At 38.8% G+C, this 19340-nt stretch overlaps 1 protein-coding gene across 16 annotated transcripts in view; it reads left to right on the top strand.

The window, feature by feature from the left end:
• BCAS3 (BCAS3 microtubule associated cell migration factor) overlaps window positions 1–19340 on the top strand; it is a 510082-nt gene that overhangs the window by 230153 nt on the left and 260589 nt on the right. For all 16 annotated transcript variants that reach the window (XR_012665315.1, XM_048824521.2, XM_048824531.2 and 13 more), the window contains 3 exons: window positions 5382–5482; window positions 10221–10417; window positions 12306–12403. Coding sequence is in view for 15 of the 16 variants with exons in the window: in XM_048824521.2 (XP_048680478.1) it covers window positions 5382–5482; window positions 10221–10417; window positions 12306–12403 (396 nt within the window). In the remaining variant the exon portion in view is untranslated. The remainder of the gene's footprint in view (window positions 1–5381; window positions 5483–10220; window positions 10418–12305; window positions 12404–19340) is intronic.

Raw genomic sequence — 19340 nt, 5'->3', positions numbered from 1 at the left:
AAGCAATATTTTTAAATCATTTTTAAATGGTAATTTTTAGGTTATGCAGATATAAAAATATTAGTTTTAGCTTTAATTAAGGTTGTTCAGTGGGTCTTGACATAAGTGCAAAGCTCTTGTCTTACCAAAGTAAAAATATTTTTCAGTCACATTTACTTCTGTCTTTTCTTAATTGAGTCATAGAATCATCGAATATCAGGGTTGGAAGGGACCTCAGGAGGTCATCTAGTCCAACCCCCTGCTCAAAGCAGGACCAATCCCCAACTAAATCATCCAAGCCAGGGCTTTGTCAACCCTGACCTTAAAAACTTCTAAGGAAGGAGATTCCACCACCTCCCTAGGTAACGCATTCCAGTGTTTCACCACCCTCCTAGTGAAAAAGTTTTTCCTAATATCCAACCTAACCTCCCCCACTGCAACTTGAGGCCATTACTCCTTGTTCTGTCATCTACCACCACTGAGAACAATCTGGATCTGTCCTCTTTGGAACCCCATTTCAGGTAGTTGAAAGCAGCTATCAAATCCACCCTCATTCTTCTCTTCCACAGACGAAACAATCCCAGTTCCCTCAGCCAGCCTCTCCTCATAAGTCATGTGTTCCAGTCCCCTAATCATTTTTGTTGCCCTCCACTGGACTCTTTCCAATTTTTCCACATCCTTCTTGTAGTGTGGGGCCCAAAACTGGACACAGTACTCCAGATGAGGCCTCACCAATGTCGAATAGAGGGGGACGATCACGTCCCTCGATCTGCTCGCTATGCCCCTACTTATACATCCCAAAATGCCATTGGCCTTCTTGGCAACAAGGGCACACTGTTGACTCATATCCAGCTTCTCGTCCACTGTAACCCCTAAGTCCTTTTCTGCAGAACTGCTGCCGAGCCATTCGGTCCCTCGTCTGCGGCAGTGCATGGGATTCTTCCGTCCTAAGCGCAGGACTCTGCACTTGTCCTTGTTGAACCTCATCAGATTTCTTTCGGCCCAATCCTCTAATTTGTCTAGGACCCTCTGTATCCTATCCAGCGTATCTACCTCTCCTCCCAGTTTAGTGTCATTTGCAAACTTGCTGAGGGTGCAATCCACACCATCCTCCAGATCATTTATGAAGATATTGAACAAAACCGGCCCAGGACCGACCCTTGGGGCACTCCACTTGACGCCGGCTGCCAACTAGACATGGAGCCATTGATCACTACCCGTTGAGCCCGACAATCTAGCCAACTTTCTATCTACCTTATAGTCCATTCATCCAGCCCATACTTCTTTAACTTGCTGGCAAGAATACTGTGGGAGACCATGTCAAAAGCTTTGCTAAAGTCCAGGAACAACACGTCCACTGCTTTCCCCTCATCCACAGAGCCAGTTATCTCGTCATAGAAGGCAATTAGATTAGTCAGGCATGACTTTCCCTTGGTGAATCCATGCTGACTCTTCCTGATCACTTTCCTCTCCTCTAAGTGCTTCAGAATTGATTCCTTGAGGACCTGCTCCATGATTTTTCCTGGGACGGAGGTGAGGCTGACTGGCCTGTAGTTCCCAGGATCTGCCTTCTTCCCTTTTTTAAAGATGGGCACTGCATTAGCCTTTTTCCAGTCGTCCGGGACTTCCCCCGATCGCCATGAGTTTTCAAAGATAATGGCCATGGCTCTGCAATCACATCCGCCAATTCCTTTAGCACTCTCGGATGCAGTGCATCTGGCCCCACGGACTTGTGCTCGTCTAGCTTTTCTAAATAGTCCCGAACAACTTCTTTCTCCACAGAGGGCTGTTCACCTCCCCATGCTGTGCTGCCCAGTGCAGCAGTCTGGGAGCTGACCTTGTTCATGAAGACAGAGGCAAAAAAAGCATTGAGTACATTAGCTTTTTCCACATCCTCTGTCACTAGGTTGCCTCCCTCATTCAGTAAGGGGCCCACACTTTCCTTGACTTTCTTCTTGTTGCTAACATATCTGAAGAAACCCTTCTTGTTACTCTTAACATCTCTTGCTAGCAGCAACTCCAGGTGTGATTTGGCCTTCCTGATTTCACTCCTGCATGCCCGAGCAATATTTTTATACTCTTTCCTGGTCATTTGTCCAATCTTCCACTTCTTGTAAGCTTCTTTTTTGTGTTTAAGATCAGCAAGGATTTCACTGGTAAGCCAAGCTGGTCGCCTGCCATATTTACTATTCTTTCTACGCATCGGGATGGTTTGTCCCTGTAACCTCAATAAGGATTCTTTAAAATACAGCCAGCTCTCCTGGACTTCTTTCCCCCTCATGTTATTCTCCCAGGGGATCCTGCCCATCAGTTCCTTGAGGGAGTCAAAGTCTGCTTTTCTGAAGTCCAGGGTCCGTATTCTGCTGCTCTCCTTTCTTCCCTGTGTCAGGATCCTGAACTCGACCAACTCATGGTCACTGCCTCCCAGATTCCCGTCCACTTTTGCTTCCCCTACTAATTCTTCCCGGTTTGTGAGCAGCAGGTCAAGAAGAGCTCTGCCCCTAGTTGGTTCCTCAAGCACTTGCACCAGGAAATTGTCCCCTACGCTTTCCAAAAGCTTCCTGGATTGTCTGTGCACTGCCATATTGCTCTCCCAGCAGATATCAGGGTGATTGAAGTCTCCCATGAGAACCAGGGTCTGCGATCTAGTAACTTCCGTTAGTTGCCGGAAGAAAGCCTCGTCCACCTTATCCCCCTGGTCCGGTGGTCTATAGCAGAGTCCCGCCACAACATCACCCTTGTTGCTCACACTTCTAAACTTAATCCAGAGACTCTCAGGTTTTTCTGCAGTTTCATACTTGAGCTCTGAGCAGTCATACTGCTCCCTTACATACAATGCAACTCCCCTACCTTTTCTGCCCTGCTTGTCCTTCCTGAACAGTTTATATCCATCCATGACAGTACTCCAGTCATGTGAGTTATCCCACCAAGTCTCTGTTATTCCAATCACATCATAATTCCTTGACTGTGCCAGGACTTCCAGTTCTCCCTGCTCATTTCCCAGGCTTCTTGCATTTGTGTATAGGCACTTGAAATAACCCGCTGATTGCCCCTCTTTCTCAGTATGAGACAGGAGCCCTCCCCTCTCGTGCGCTGCTGCTTGTGCTTCCTCCCGGGATCCCACTTCCCTGCTTACCTTTAGTTTATAAGGTGCCTTCTGCTCCCCCCAGGGGGTACGGTTCCCCTGGTGTGAACTCCAGAGACCTAACTTGCAAGCTATTGTTCACAAACAGGTACATGAGAGAGAAGTTTCACCTGTCATGTTATTCTAGGCCCCTGCATTTTGCTCCTTTAAAATCTCTAGTACTTCCTCCAGTATAAAGTTGCAGTTGCAGGATAATGCTGCCGTCACTAGGAAGTACAGTGACAGGATGGTAATGACCCAAGGACCAGCAATCATGAGATTATATTAATCCTTGCAGTGCCAATCCCGGTGAAGGATGAGGCATCACTGCAATTTCTCTTTGTAGCAGGCAAACTGCAATTTTTGTTCCCTGAAATTATATGTAAAAAAGATGTAAATATTGATGGCTTTGAAATTTCTCTAATTCAGCAAGAGTTAAGTAGCCTGAGTGTGCAAATTGAAGAAGTGGAGGGGTTACATTTTTTTGTAGCAGCCTGTGCATGCTATTAAATTAGGAAATGGAAATGAAACTATTAATAAGCTAGCAAAAGGACCTGTTTTTCCCCCCTGTAGAAGAACAGTTCTCTTGTTCCTGTCTTTTGGATGACAGAGAGACATAAAACTGAAGTATTAATGCCTCTTTAGAAATGTAAGATCCCATGACACTTCTCAGAAGAGATATGGTGTTGATTCCAATGATATGGCCAAATTCCAGCTAAGGTACTCTGCCTACCTAATTTCCTGTAATAGTTTCAGCTGATATAAACAGGTTTCAGAGTAACAGCCGTGTTATTCTGTATTCGCAAAAAGAAAAGGAGTACTTGTGACACCTTAGAGACTAACCAATTTATTTGAGCATAAGCTTTCGTGAGCTACAGCTCACTTCATCGGATGCAACAGAATGTTACACAATCTTACCCTGTTAATCAGTTGTCACAGAAGTTGTATTTTACTGGTGGATGAAACAATCTCTGTGTGTAGCTTGTATATCGGTTTAAAGGTCAAACTCTGCTCTCCATTACATTCATGCAGCCTCATTGGGTGCAATCTTGTCAGTTGTAGATGACTACATAGGCTGCTCTTTGCAAAAGCAGGACAGTGATAACAAAATGATCCAGCAATGGTATTCCTGGAAGAGAATCAACAAGGAGGATCCCACTTAAGGAAGTAGCATAAAATGAGCAAAAGAAGCAAAGACAGGTCTTTTTAAGTCCATAACAATCTTTATGGGCCGAGGCCTGTAAAAACTTGTGCATGTGAAGAACTACTGATTAATGTACGAGCTTTTTTTAGTTAGTTCAGGAGAACCCCAAAGCAATTACAAATGTAGGGCAAGTTCTGTTCAATTGCATCTTTTGTTCCAAAATATGTGTTTTATATCCAGCTTTTCATAATAATAAAAATAATCCCATTTCTAACTAACTGCACAGTGGTTGCATGATGTGTACCTCTGTCTAATCTGCCTATTGTCTTTCCTAAAAAGTTGCTCTAGTTTCTCCCCTTTGGCGCTAAACAGCCTAGATCTCTCATGTTACCTGCCCAACTGTACATATATCACTCTGATAAAACATTAGCTATTTAGGTACATAGTACAAATAACCAGTGTGTCATGTTTTTCATGAATAGATTGTTGTTACTATTTTAAAATTTAGTAATTTTATGAAATGGCTGCTGAGATGTAAATAATCTACTCCCACCTGATTAAAAAGAAACCAGTCAGTTGCCAAATCAGCTTCAAATAACTGCATTAGTGCCATGATGAGATGATCATATTTGTTCCTGAAGCCAGGGAAGAAACTAAGTATTCAAGGTCGGTATGCATGCCAGTGCCTCAGGATAGGTTTTGTCACTGTAGCTTAACATAGCTCAACTTCTCTTAAAGTGGACAATTTGAAAAGTTTGTGCAGCAAGCTTATATCATTGACAGTGGCATTTGTCAGTGTGAAATCCCTCAAGACACATGGGAAGGGCTGTCATCTTTATTGAAGCTATTTTGTATGCTTGTTTAGAGCTTCAGGCTGAAAGAAGAAGAGCAAGTTGGGTTATCATAGTGTCTGCCTAGGAATAAATAATATGAATGCTTCTAAGTTTTCAGAAGAGGAACTTCTTTAGCATTTACTCCATCTATACTCAGACTGATCTTGCTCTGTGTTTCAGTATAAACAGTCAGAGCTTTGTGAAAGAATGGATATTGTCATACTAACATATATATGAGAAGGTACAGTTAAAAAAAGCTGATTGAGAAATCTAAGTTCTTTTATCTTCGTTCTTTTCACAGTGGTTCCACCTGGGAGTCCTGGACCTATTACACGACATGAGTCTTATGATAGCTTAGCGTCTGACCATAGTGGTCAAGAGGATGAAGAATGGCTTTCCCAGGTATGGGTTTTGGGTTCTGGGAGGAGGTGGGGGGGCAGTTCTATATCCAGTTCTGAAGAGAAATGCATCCTATCCAGTACAAGTGAATTTCAAAGCTTTATTTAAAAAAAAATGCTAAAAACCACAATACAGCAATATAATGTGTAAACCTAATTTCAATCTTGACCTAAGTGGAATCAGTTTGATGGTCTCAGTGAAGTCCTAGTGGATAGGTGTCCATGTTTTAACAAGCATAAACAAAGCCCCCATCCTGTTGGTCCTAATTACATCCTTGGCAATCTCTGCATGGATCAGGAAGGACTGAATTGGTCATGGAGAATTATCTGCCTTCCCCAACCCTGCAGACGTTGTCCTTTTTGGTCAGGGTTAAACAAGGTTAGTATGGCAAAGTGAGACTACTCTGTTGTGACTTATGCTATACTCATTCTGCCCTAACATAAGGCTGGAGGGTTAGTTGACTAAAGCATTTCTTTTTCTCTCTGACCGCCAGGCACCACCTTTCTCCAGCCCTAAATCTGTTCAACTGTTGCTGAATACAAACAAATGCACATAAAATGTAAACTTTCAAAAGTAATTGCCCCTTGACTTAGCTACTGACTTCTGAGTTAATGTTTCCCTCTGTAACAATAGATTACATGTTGTAAGAGTGAATGTTTCTGTTGTCTGAGGTGTTATCAATCGTTAAAGAGGAAAGTCAGATCTCTGAACTCAGGATTTGGCCAATAAGTGGAGACAGAATCAATTTTCAAATAATTTGGTGTAAACTATACATGTATTTGTAATTTTGGAATGCATTCTGTACGGTTGGGACCATAAACATTTGAAACAAATTTAAGGAAACAGAAAGCAAATTGCTTTTTAAAACCTTTCTAGGTCATCTTTAAGTCATAACACTGAAAAATAAAGATTGAAGATATGATGTAATATCTTTATAACTCAGTTATTTTTAATGCATTGTCTAATGGTTGATAAACTCTGTTGTTATAGAATATCCTAATTTAAGACTGGAAGGTTAGTTAACTGTCGTACTTTATGATGATCTCAATATGAATGAACTATTTTGCATACTAAGCCAAACCTTTACGTTTTTACTCAGGGAATATTCTCATTACATTCAGTGGGCATTTTCCCTTAGTAAGAACAGGGTAAGGATTTCATGATTTGACTCAATGCAAAACCTCAGCTTTCAAACACAGGATATAAATAATAAAGTGAAATTCAATTTCTGTAATTATTTTAAGATTGACCTCTGAAATTTATTTTTGTAAGGGTTAAAAATGGTGAAAAATAATGTACCAAAACAATTATTCAGCACTTTCACAATTCATCCTGACAGGCAGCCTGAATTTTCTTCAGCTTGGATACATTACTATGTAGGTGTCGTACTTCCAGTGCTTCTGTCCAGCTTTCACATTTTAATTTGGCAATATAATATATAATATATATAATATATAATATATATATTATATAATATATATATATTATATAATATATAATATATAATATATATATATAATATATAATATAATAATAATATTTCAGATATATTGCATTGCCTCATGGATATGTTGAGGATCTGCTACATCCAGTGACTTTTAAACCATATCTAGTATATTCCTCAAATAAGATTGCAGTCCTGCAACAGGTCTACACAGTATACATCTGTGTCTCAGGAGCCCCAGTGACTGTAGGGATCCATTCACAGGGATCCAATTACAAAACCGTGGCCTAAGATTTCAGTTTTGGTTTCACATTGATATGTCAGACCCGGTTGTCTCTATCTTGTCACAGCATAAAGACAAACGATGAAATCCTAGCCCCGTTGATGTCAATGTGAGTTTTGTCATTGATTTCAATGGGGCCAGGATGTCATCTAGAGTTTTTAATAGTTTTCCAAATACTGTAACTACAATGCAAATGTTATATCATAATCCACGTTCCAACATCATTTAGTTACTTTACAACTTAGCTCACATTACTTGTTGGGTTATTCTTCATTGTAGCAGGTGGCTCACAGAGCAAGAATAAAGTGGACATATAGCATATAGGATTGTGTGTTGCTAATCAAAAGATGATTCAAAATAGTAATAGGAGGACAGCTCTACTCAAGTCTTGTCATAAATACCCTGTAATAGAGCAGCAAGTATATTTTATATGAAAAAAAAATTCCCAAATGAGGTTTCTTATTACACAAAAAGAGAAATCAGGAAGTGTACCAGGAATGCTTAGTTTTTGCTAAGTGAAAAGAGTGATGATATCTCTTTTGAACATGAAGATCGTAGCTTTCTCTAAGCAAGCCACTTTAGATTAAGCCCAAAGAGCATGTATGTTTTTCAAAATTAAAGTGTTGTTATCAACAGTAACAGCATGCAGTGAAAAAACACTGCCCTTCACTTCAACTTTTCAATTAGAACAGTGGGTAATGTGTGCTGTCAGTGTGAAGTAGATACAATATGTTTGTCCTGCACACAACAGGAGAGTGAATAGGAACATCTGGCCATAGCCTCGCTAAAATTTCAAAGGCATCTGTTTACCTCTCGGCTCTGTGACACTGATGGTTTCAAGCTTAAAATATACAGAATGCTTTATCTGTGGCCTAATTTACATTTCTGCATAAAAGCTACTTAGATTGACTGTAGAGGTTTATAATTTGAGTTACCCCAAGATAAATGGAAATATGGAGGTAGTACTACACAGACTATGCTTTTGTCCTCCCAGGCTTGCAAATAATTGCCTTGGAACAATATTTTTTAAGCCTCTAAAATTACCTTGTGTAAAAATCAGAAGTCACCTAAAGCACAGAAATTTGATAATAGTTAGAGAAAAGTGTAAGATGCTAAGCAGCAAGGCACATCTATATGTAACAAAACTACCGAAAGATGTCTTCAGTATACTACATTCTATTTGTTTACGGAGTAATTTATTGTTTTAATAGAAAATGGTAGGAATTTAGTAGGCTATTTGATTTTGTGCTTTTGAAAATACCTGTTCACCAAAGTTTAAAAATCAGAAACTCTAACAGGAAAAGAAAACATTAAAGTGTCTTTGCATATGCTGTTGTTCTTAACTAGTCTTAATGGTCTTGTACTCATGGCTGGGTTGGCCTGTTCATTCTAAGGGTTTACTTTCACAATTACATAACTTTTCAAAACAAAAATGACTAATTGAAATTCTCATGCTAGTTTGCATTCTTAGAGATCACTTTGTTAAAGTGTTTGAAAAAATTGATGATCATCTGGTTTTGAGGTGTCAGTATGAAAAAAGCCATTTTTCACGTGCCCAAAAATATTTTGCATGCTCTTTCCTGTTTTGCTTACTGAAAATGACCTATTCTGTAAGATTCAGACAGGCCATGGATTTAGTTTCCCATTAAGAGCAAGTATCTTTTAATTCAAGGAAGAAATTTGTTTAAAGTTATTTGCAAACATCAGAAATTTGCACTTTCTATACTCTCCTCTCCATTTTAAAGTATGTATGGAAGTATGGGCCTGAGGTTATGTATATATGCACTAGTACATGGAACATAAACCCTTTTGCTTTTGCTTAAATGGTCAGACTTTCAACTGAATGCATATATGTTAAACATTTAGCTGTCTTGCTAAAGTAAGTGTATTGTAGATATGTGGTTGTATTGTATATATGTGGTAATGTGTGTATGGCTGGAGCTGTATGATCTATTACAAATGATGTTGTTTTTCGGCAAGATGGTCTCTGCCAGCAGTAGCTTCAGAAATGCCAACAGTAATTATCAACTTTGTTTTGAAATACAATTCACACTTTATACATGTGAAGAAGTGCTTTTTACAGTGTGAACTTTCAGAACGATGCACTGAACAAAATTGTAACAGCTTGCTCTTAAAGAGAGGTCTCCCTGACCTGGTCAGGATTAAAGTTGTTGACAAAGATGTATGGGGGAAGGTTTTCAGTTGCTTCACTTGGTCTAGGTGGACAGAGACTGAATTATGTTCTTCTGTTGTTGTCACCAAAAATTGTAAACTGTTAATTTTGTAGCTATGGAATTCATTTTGCAATGGTAAGAACAAGGTAAAAACTTGGTCATATGAAATGACAGTCATGGTGAATGTCATGGGCTCCCGAACAATGTAAGAAGATTCAGAGATTTTGTCTCCTAGAAATTTTTATAAAATTGAAATGATCAAGAGAAGTTGTTTTCTGATCTTGAGCAACACTTAATTTTCAAAGTCAGATGGCTTAATAACATTTCTGACTCCCGCATATAGCTGCTCAGATTAGCACGGAGGTTTAAAACAGGAATTTGGGTGCCTAAGTGCCCATATGAACACGCAGATACAAGGTTTGGACATGATGTGTAGGAGCCCAGATTTGAAAATTTGATTCACTGTAGATTTTTTTATTTTGAAGGGTTAAAATGCTGTTAATTTCTAAAATAGTTTAACCCAGAATCCAGTTTAGGTTCTACACTCATTTAATTCCTGATCATTGGCTGAATCCTTCAAGGTGCAGAGTGTCTCCTTGTCCATTTCTGAGTGCCTTCATCTCCCATTGACACCACGGGACTGAGGGTTCTGAAAGCTTTGTAGGAGGCCCTTTATAGGATCAGATCTTATATAAGCAAAGCCATTCTGTATTTTGCTCTGTTGAAATGTCTTCTAAGGAAATGGAGCAAAATGCCTCTCTCCGGTTTGGTTGCCCTGGGATTCTAGAGGGCTCATGAGATTGAGGGAATTTCTCAATATGGTGTACAATATTCTTCTAGGTTGAAATAGTGACTCACACTGGACCTCACAGACGCCTATGGATGGGCCCCCAGTTCCAGTTCAAAACGATTCATCCCTCAGGTCAAACAACGGTCATTTCATCCAGTTCTTCTGTGCTGCAGTCACATGGTCCAAGTGACACCCCACAGCCTCTTCTGGACTTTGATACAGATGACCTTGATCTCAACAGTCTCAGGTAACAGTAAAGTTAATTTTACAAGAATGTTTCATAGTTATTTACACACAGATTAGCCAATTGCTCAAATAAATTCTTCCATGTAAATACATAACTATTAATATCAAGTTTGTTTGGATCAGATGCTTAGACTATCACATGCCTTGTTAATGATAAAAATTCATCTAGGACAAAGTGATGATCAGAATTTCTATCCAAATGTCTTTAGTGATCGCCTAGATTCCCTTCTGTTGCCGCTTCTTGCCTGAATAACAATGGAATATGTGCAAAGTCCAGTTGTCTTGTTCTGTTGCACTTAAGCTCTAAAATGTTCAGTGCTTCATTGCCTTTCACAGTTTCTGCATTGCTTAGCAACATCATTTGCTATAACATGACTAGGAGCATCAGGGTGTAGATTTATAGCCTGCTGACTATAAAGGGGTCAGTGTGTTGGAACACTAAGTGAACTACTGGAATGTCTTTTTTCCCCCTTTTCCATCTTCTTTTCTTTCCTCGTTCAGTGTATTATGTAAAATTCTGGTACTAGATTTGAACCTAGAGATGCCTCGAAAACCTTTTCCCTCATGTATGCTTTTTTTGTCATTGGCAAAATCACATTGTATGATGGAAGTGTGTTTTTATCTGCCTCTGCCAACAGCAAGAACATCTCAATACAACAAACCAAAAGTCGCTCCTTGAGTTGGTTCATGACTTCTGTTTCTTCTTAAAGAGTAACTCATAGCCTTGCCTTTTTTCAATTTACTTTGTATGGGTTTGCTTTGTTTTCCTCCATTCTTATTTTTGATTTCCTAACATTATTAACCACTTTCTGGGAGCAGCTGACTTCCTTGTAATGTTGCTAATAGATTATCAGAAGGTGTCAGAGTGAGACCTAGTGCTGTTACTCTGCTGAAAATGGGTATAATAAGTAGTTCATCTCAATATGTTTCCCCAAAACTTTCAGATGTTAGTTGTTCTCAGTTTCATTAATTTAAAGTTATCAGTCTTTGAATGTGGGCTTTCTGGGGGGAGGTTGTTAGTATTTATTGGTAGGCAGTGATTTTTAAAAAGTTGCCATATTCGTCATAAATTTCTGCTTCCTCTATGATAGCTAGAAAGAGTTAACAAGCTTAACAAGTCTACGACTTTCAGAGCCAACAGGTGATTCTGGAACCTAAAGTTTCATGGTATTGGCTCTCTGGGATTTAGACCGTATTCCCATCTCCCACGAATAAAACAGTGCAAGTGTGGAAGATGACCAACCCTGCTGAACATTATGCAAACTCTCCTGGGCCCTGAACTTGAAGTGAATAATCTTTGCTCATGTGAGTAGGCCCATTGCCTTCAATTACATTGCCCCCTGTGTAAGGATATTCCGGATTGGACTCTTAATGTGTATACCTGGCTTTCTAAGGTTCTTTGGAACCCAGCCAGCTGATGTCCCGATGCTGGATATTTAAATAATTATATGTATATATATAAAAATAATTGATTAAATGAAGAAAGATGTATGCTGGCAGGAGAGTGGGTAGTTAAAAACATAACATTAAACATTAAACATTCCCTCCTCACACAAACCAGTTTTGCCTGCCGAGCCAAAGGACTTGTACCATACCTGTGGGCAATAAGGGGAATTTGTGGAGCTAAGGTTTTCTTTTTTTCTTTTTTCTTTGCGGCTTTCTAAGAGCTCTAATCTTAAGAAAAAGTATGGAGATACTTAATTTTCATGAAATTTATCATCCATTGATTGGATCCACACACCAGTGGAAAATAAAAGCTTTCAACGCTTGGTTGATTTTAGAATAAATAGTTCTTTAATTGATTGGACTTGTTCAGTTTTCTTGATTTAAGAACGGCCTTAACGAGCAGTGATTTTGACGTAGGTGACACATATGATTTTAAATTTTAGGATTCAGCCTGTTCGCTCTGAACCTGTTAGCATGCCAGGATCATCACGTCCGATTTCTGATCGCAGAGGAGTTTCAACGGTGATCGATGCTACCTCAGGTAGAAAACACGTGTTTTGATTGACATTAATGGCATTTGTCAAACTTTTATTTATTTGCTTAGTAACATGTTGTTACTAATCAAAGCCATATATTTAAAGAGCTGTCAAAATTTTCAGATCTACTGTAGGGTCTGTGCTATCTTATATTTAATTAACTTATATTGAAAGCTACCAGGATGATGACTCATTTTGCCTTTGATCATTTGAATGTGAAGTAGCAGTACTGGTATAAAATCTAAATACAATATATGTGTTCAGTTTACTTAAACAGAATATCAAAGTCCCTGATCTAAAGAAAGAGAAGGTGTGTCAGGGCTAACACAGGAATACTTTTATTAGTGAAAGCATAAAGTTTAGAAAATCATTACACTAATAATCTCTGTCTATCAGGGTTATAAATTACCTACCAATGAAAAATATCCTTGTATATATTAGCAATGTCTGTGAGCAAACAATGCCTATCAGATAAACTAATCAATGTTTCTTTAGCAGGGATATTTTTCACTGACTCTTTTTGCAATGGAGAACAACTTTAAATAAACCATGATTATTTCAATATCAGCCTAATAATATATGTAGTATAAAGTTTTCTGCCCTTGTTTCTTAGTGCCATGGTATGCTATGTATAAAGAAACAAGGGCAGTGGGGTTTTACACTCCAGTACAGCTGTATAGAATGTGAAGGTTGCACACAGCAGGATTTTGTCAAATAAAATCTCTCACAAGTAGAATTATTAAACACACAGCATTAGTCAACCAGTCGAGTCAGAGAGGATTTTAATCTTTAGCGATTTGAAAATCCCTAGAGACTGCTGATTGGATTGAGGTTTAAACTGTAAAAGGAAACTGCAACACATAAAGAAACTGATTTGTGAAGGGTGTTTTAAAGAGAGTTAAAATGAAAGCTCCTGTTCCGGACTCTGTTTGCTATAGATATAAATTCTGAATCCAAGATGCTACTTTTGTGTGCCAGATCTATTTATTTTGGTGTCTTTTTCTAGATCCGTGTTTATAATTAAGTGTAGCAATTACACTCACACTCCATAGTTAAGGTTATATCACCACCGACATATAAATCCCTATTTTCAGACATTTTAAAGTTGTTAAATTAACTCTGCTTGAAACTAGGCAGACATCTGGGACTGCGTCCTGGGAATATTTTTAATAAATGTATATGAAATATTGAGAAAATTGTCTTGGCTATATAGGGAAACCTAAGTATCCAAACCGATGCATTTTTGTAGTAGTTCATCTGAAAAATGTCATCTTTTAAAAATAAAATTTAAGAGATTTAGATCATCATGGTAATCTCGGTCAGTATATTCGAAATTTTGAAAACCAAATTATTAATGTTTTAGGCTATTCCACCCTACAAATCCAACCATGGCAGCTGTCCTGCATATTTAGGGGCATTTGCAGGGTGGCTAGAACAATACAAATAACGAACTGTGACCTAAGTCCTTAGCTAGTCTGTAACATGATTCTATAACCAAGTTGTTCCATCTACACTACAGACAATAAACAATGCAAGCAGATGGCTAACTCTCTGTGCTAAATAACCCTCTTCTGTAGTGTAGATGGGGCCTTTGTTTAAAGGGGCTCATATGCATGTGATGAAGCTTTTTTTGGTAATGCTTGTAACATGTGTGTCCACATTAAAATTAGTGTATATTGTTATAAGTCTAAAATATATTTCTCGTACAACAATACAGTTTTGTTATAATACTTCATAAGTTTCTTACAAACAATACATGGATTTTGCCAGTGGCATGCTGATAGCAATATTTTATTTAAATCCACTTCCAAACAGTTTGGATTTGCAATGATTTTTGATTCAGAGACTTTAACCTCTATTTGAAGCCTTTGTATTGGCTGAGCCCTGGTTCTTTCCCATGCAGAAACTCTTTAGTACAGATAGATGTGCCAGATTACATTTGATGGTTTAGTGATGTGGCCTCTCCTAAAGGGTTAAGGAGATACAAGAAAATGCATGCACTTTTTCTCAAGGTTTCATTCTGCACTTGAAACAGAGTCCAGCAGATGAGAGACAGACTATTTAGCACTCATTCTCTCTTCCTCTAATCTTTTCATTTAAAAAAAAATGCTTAATGGATGTGTGCAGCAAATTACATTAAACTCAGTTTTGAATGTAAGGATTTTATTTTAAATACCATTCTTGAGCTGCATTAAATTTTTGTCTTCAAAAGTCCAGTACTGCAAATATTCTTATTTCCTGCTGATATTACCAAGGCACGTCCTAAATGGCTTACATTCTTTATGAAAACAAGTTTATTGGAAAATACCTTTTTAGGTTTGAAAGGTTTTTTTTTTTTTTAAGTAGGTCATAAATTTTTTATTACCTAACCTGAACCAGGAAGTGATTCTTCAGTTCTGACCCATACATTTGAGTCTGTTGCACTTTATGAAGATGCTTATCTGGTTGTTTGATTGCCTGTTGCTTAGAGATGTGACGAGTGTGGCGCCCCTCTTATCAAGTGCTATCACTTGGTCTTGCCATCAAAAGATTACAAGTACAGTTTATCATCTTTGATTATTCTTGCAGCGCATTTAATAGCTCACACACACTCAACCTTGCCCACCAACCCCCTGCTGGTGACAGCTCTGTCTTTGTGTTTAAAACGACAACAGTGTACATATTTTTATTATGATAACTTTTATAGGTTATGTCAGCAAAACCATGCTATCATGTAATATGTTCTGGCACAGAGGATTTAAAATAATTCTTAATTTTAAAAAGTATAGGCCACCTGCAGTGATGTAAATCAGGAAGATCTCCAATAAGAGGCAGGGAGTTGTACCAAAATAAAATCAAAGTTACTGAATATAGAATCAGGGCAATTTCTGTAATAAAGAAGTGAGATCTAATTATTATGTTAGACAGAATTTAGTAAATTATATTTAAATTATGGAAGGGCTATTTTTAACAGCAAAGATTGGAGGTAGGTTTCGTTGGGTTTCTTTAATGAAAATGACTTTATTTGCTCAATTTATATTTAAATCCTTTTGATCGGTTAACATTTTGATAAAGAGTGACCTTGGGTAGAGTTAAACGTTAGGGTTTACCTTTTGGTAAAGGATACATGATTTTTTGTTTGTTTTGGGGTGGTTGTTTTTTTTGCAGTATGCAACCAAATTTGCATGCATGTGTTGATTTCAGTCCCTAATGTTGACGCTTGTTCTGTTGCTGCAATCTGATGAGGATGTTGTGTTTCTGAATCACTTGTTTCTCTGCTCTGAGAAGGTTCTGGGTATTGGTGACTATGGAGAGCTATCCCCAGGCTACATGTGCACAAAGAGCAGACGAAATACTGCCTGTATCTTGGAGTATCTCCTTATTGTGGAAATCTGATTCACGTGAATATACATAGCAGTCTAGGTACAGAATTTGGTGAGGTGCATAAATACTCCTGTTCATTATCATCTTCTATTATAGAGGCCCTAATTCATGCATCAGGTTATATTGTGCACTAGGCGCTCTCTCAAAAATCATTTATTGCAACCTGCCCCTACCAGAAAAGCTTGTATAAAACGTATATATTGCCTATTCTACAAATACATTAGAAGCAACAGGAAGACCAAGGACAGGGTGGGACTGTTACTCAATGAAGGGGGAAAAACAATAACAGAAAATGTGGAAATGCCAGAGGTGCCAAATGACTTCTTTGTTTTGGTTTTCACCAAAAAGGTTGGCGGTGATTGGATGGCTAACCTAGTGAATACCAGTGAAAATGAAGTAGGATCAGAAGAGGCTAAAATAGGGAAAGAACAAGTTAAAAATTACTTAGACAAATTAGAGGTCTTCAAATCACCAGAGCCTGATGAAATGCATTCTAGAATACTCAAGGAGCTGACGGAGGAGATATCTGAGCCATTGGCAATTATCTTTGAAAAGTCATAGAAGATGAGAGAAATTCCAGAAGACTGGAAAAGGGTAAATATAGTGCCCATCTATAAAAAGGGAAATAAGGACAACCCAGGGAATTACAGACCAGTCAACTTAACTTCTGTACCCAGAAAGTTAATAGAGCAAATACTTAAGCAATCAATTTGAAAACATCTAGAAGATAATAAGGTGATAAGTAACAGTCAGCATGGATTTGTCAAGAACAAAACATGTCAAACCAACCTGATAGCTTTCCTTGAGAGGGTAACAAGCCTTGTGGATAGGGGGCAAGCAGTAGACATGATATGTCTTGATTTTAGTAAGGCTTTTGATACTGTCTCGCATGACTTTCTCATAAACAAACTAGATAGAGCTACTACAAGGTGTGTGCAAAACTGGTTGGAAAATCATTCCTAGAGAGTAGTTATCAGTGGTTCACAGTCATGCTGGAAGGACATAACGAGTGGGGTCCTGCAGGGATCAGTTCTGGGTCTGGTTCTGTTCAATATCTCCATCAATGATTTAGATAATGGCATAGAGAGTACACTTATAAAGACTTATAAAGTCTGCAGACGATACCAAGCTGGGAGGGGTTGCAAGTGCCTAGGAGGATAGGATTAAAATTCAAAATGATCTGGACAAACTGGAGAGCTGGTCTGAAGTAAATAGGATGAAATTCAATAAGGACAAATACAAAGTACTCCATTTAGGAAGGAACAATCAGTTGCACACATACAAAATGGGAAATGACTGCCTAGGGAGGAGTACTGCAGAAAGGGATCTGGGGGTCATAGTGGACCACAAGCTAAATATTAGTCAATAGTGTAACGCTGTTGCAAAAAAAGTGAACATCATTCTGGGATGTATTAGCAGGAGTGTTGTAAGCAAGGATTCTTACAACTACAATACCTACCTGCTGAAATAAAGAAACAGATTGACAGAGCCAGAAGAGTACCCATAAGTCACCTACTACAGGACAGGTCCAACAAAGAAAATAACAGAACGCCACTAGCCATCACCTTCAGCCCCCAACTAAAACCTCTCCAACGCATCATCAAGGATCTACAACCTATCCTGAAGGACAACCCATCACTCTCTCAGATCTTGGGAGACAGGCCAGTCCTTGCTTACAGACAGCCCCCCAACCTGAAGCAAATACTCACCAGCAACCACACACCACACAACAGAACCACTAACCCAGGAACCTATCCTTGCAACAAAGCCCGTTGCCAACTGTGTCCACATGTCTATTCAGGGGACACCATCATAGGGCCTAATCACATCAGCCACACTATCAGAGGCTCGTTCACCTGCACATCTACCAATGTGATATATGCCATCATGTGCCAGCAATGCCCCTCTGCCATGTACATTGGTCAAACTGGACAGTCTCTAAATAAAAGAATAAATGGATACAAATCAGACGTCAAGAATTATAACATTCAAAAACCAGTTGGAGAACACTTCAATCTCTTTGGTCACTCGATTACAGACCTAAAAGTTGCAATTCTTCAACAAAAAAACTTCAAAAACAGACTCCAATGAGAGACTGCTGAATTGGAGTTAATTTGCAAACTGGATACAATTAACTTAGGCTTGAATAGAGACTTGGAGTGGATGGGTCATTACACAAAGTAAAACTATTTCCCCATGTTTATTCCTCCCCCCCACCCCCGTTCCTCAGACATTCTTGTCAACTGCTGGAAATGGCCCACCTTGATTATCACTACAAAAGGTTCCCCCCCCCACTCTCCTGCTGGTAATAGCTCACCTTAAGTGATCACTCTTGTTACAGTGTGTATGGTAACACCCATTGTTTCATGTTCTCTATGTATATAAATCTCCCCACTGTATTTTCCACTGAATGCATCCGATGAAGTGAGCTGTAGCTCACAAAAGCTTATGCTCAAATAAATTTGTTTGTCTCTAAGGTGCCACAAGTACTCCTTTTCTTTTTGCGAATACAGACTAACATGGCTGCTATTCTGAAAAAAGACATGAGAAGTAATTATTCCACTCTACTCTGTGCTGATTAGTCCTCAACTGGAGTATTTTGTGGAGTTCTGGGCACCACATTTCAGGAAGGATGTGGACAAATTGGAGAGAGTCCAGAGAAGAGCAACTAAAATAATTAAAGGTCTAGAAAACATGACCTATGAGGGAAGGTTGAAAAAATTGGGTTAGCTTAGTCTGGAGAAGAGAAGCCTGAGAGGGGACATGATAACAGTTTTCAAGTACATAAAACGTTGTTACAAGGAGGAGGGAGAAAAATTGTTTTTCCTAACCTCTGAGGACTAGAAGCAATGGACTTCAATTGCTGCAAGGGAGGTTTAGGGTGGACATTAGGAAAAACTTCCTAACTGTCAGGGTGGTTAAGCACTCACAAGGTCCCTTCCAGTCCTATGATTTTATGATTCGAGCCATAAAACTCTTAAGTATGTCCGTGCTGCTGTCCCTCAGTAAGTGCTCAGTCTATTTTTTTCAATGTGCCACCTTTGCTGGACGTTCGCTAAGCATGTAGCACAAAGAGATTTCCATGAACTCCTGGGTGCGGGGGTTAGAGTTGTTGTGGGGTGTACGGTATGAATCTCCAAGCTGTGATTCAGCATGCAGCAGACCCAGGGGAGCTGATGAATGTGGGGCTAATGAATTACAAAGAGCTTCGACAATTTCATTTGATAGTTTGTAAATGGAGTGAAAGAGAGCTTGCCCGCTGCACAAGTAGAGTATGCAGGCCTACATCTCTATAGCATCAGTTGTGTGGTCACCATATTATTGTGAATATTTACTGTGAAATATAAACACCACAGCTAGTTCTTCTCAATACCATATAGTGAAAGGAATCTTGTCCAGTGTCTACGTTCAAAGATGTTCAGAGCTTAATATCTGCTATTTAGGAGTTCCATTTTCAAAAGTGACTGAGGGTATGTCTACACTACGGAATAAGGTCGAATTTATAGAAGTCGGTTTTTTAGAAATCGGTTTTATAAATTCGAGTGTGTGTGTCCCCACAGTAAATGCTCTAAGTGCATT

The sequence above is a fragment of the Caretta caretta genome, chromosome 17 (assembly GCF_965140235.1).
Source record: "Caretta caretta isolate rCarCar2 chromosome 17, rCarCar1.hap1, whole genome shotgun sequence".
In the NCBI taxonomy this organism is placed as follows: Eukaryota; Metazoa; Chordata; order Testudines; family Cheloniidae; genus Caretta; species Caretta caretta.
The sequence above is the reverse complement of the archived record's forward strand: the minus strand, read 5'-3'. Positions and strand labels throughout refer to the sequence as shown.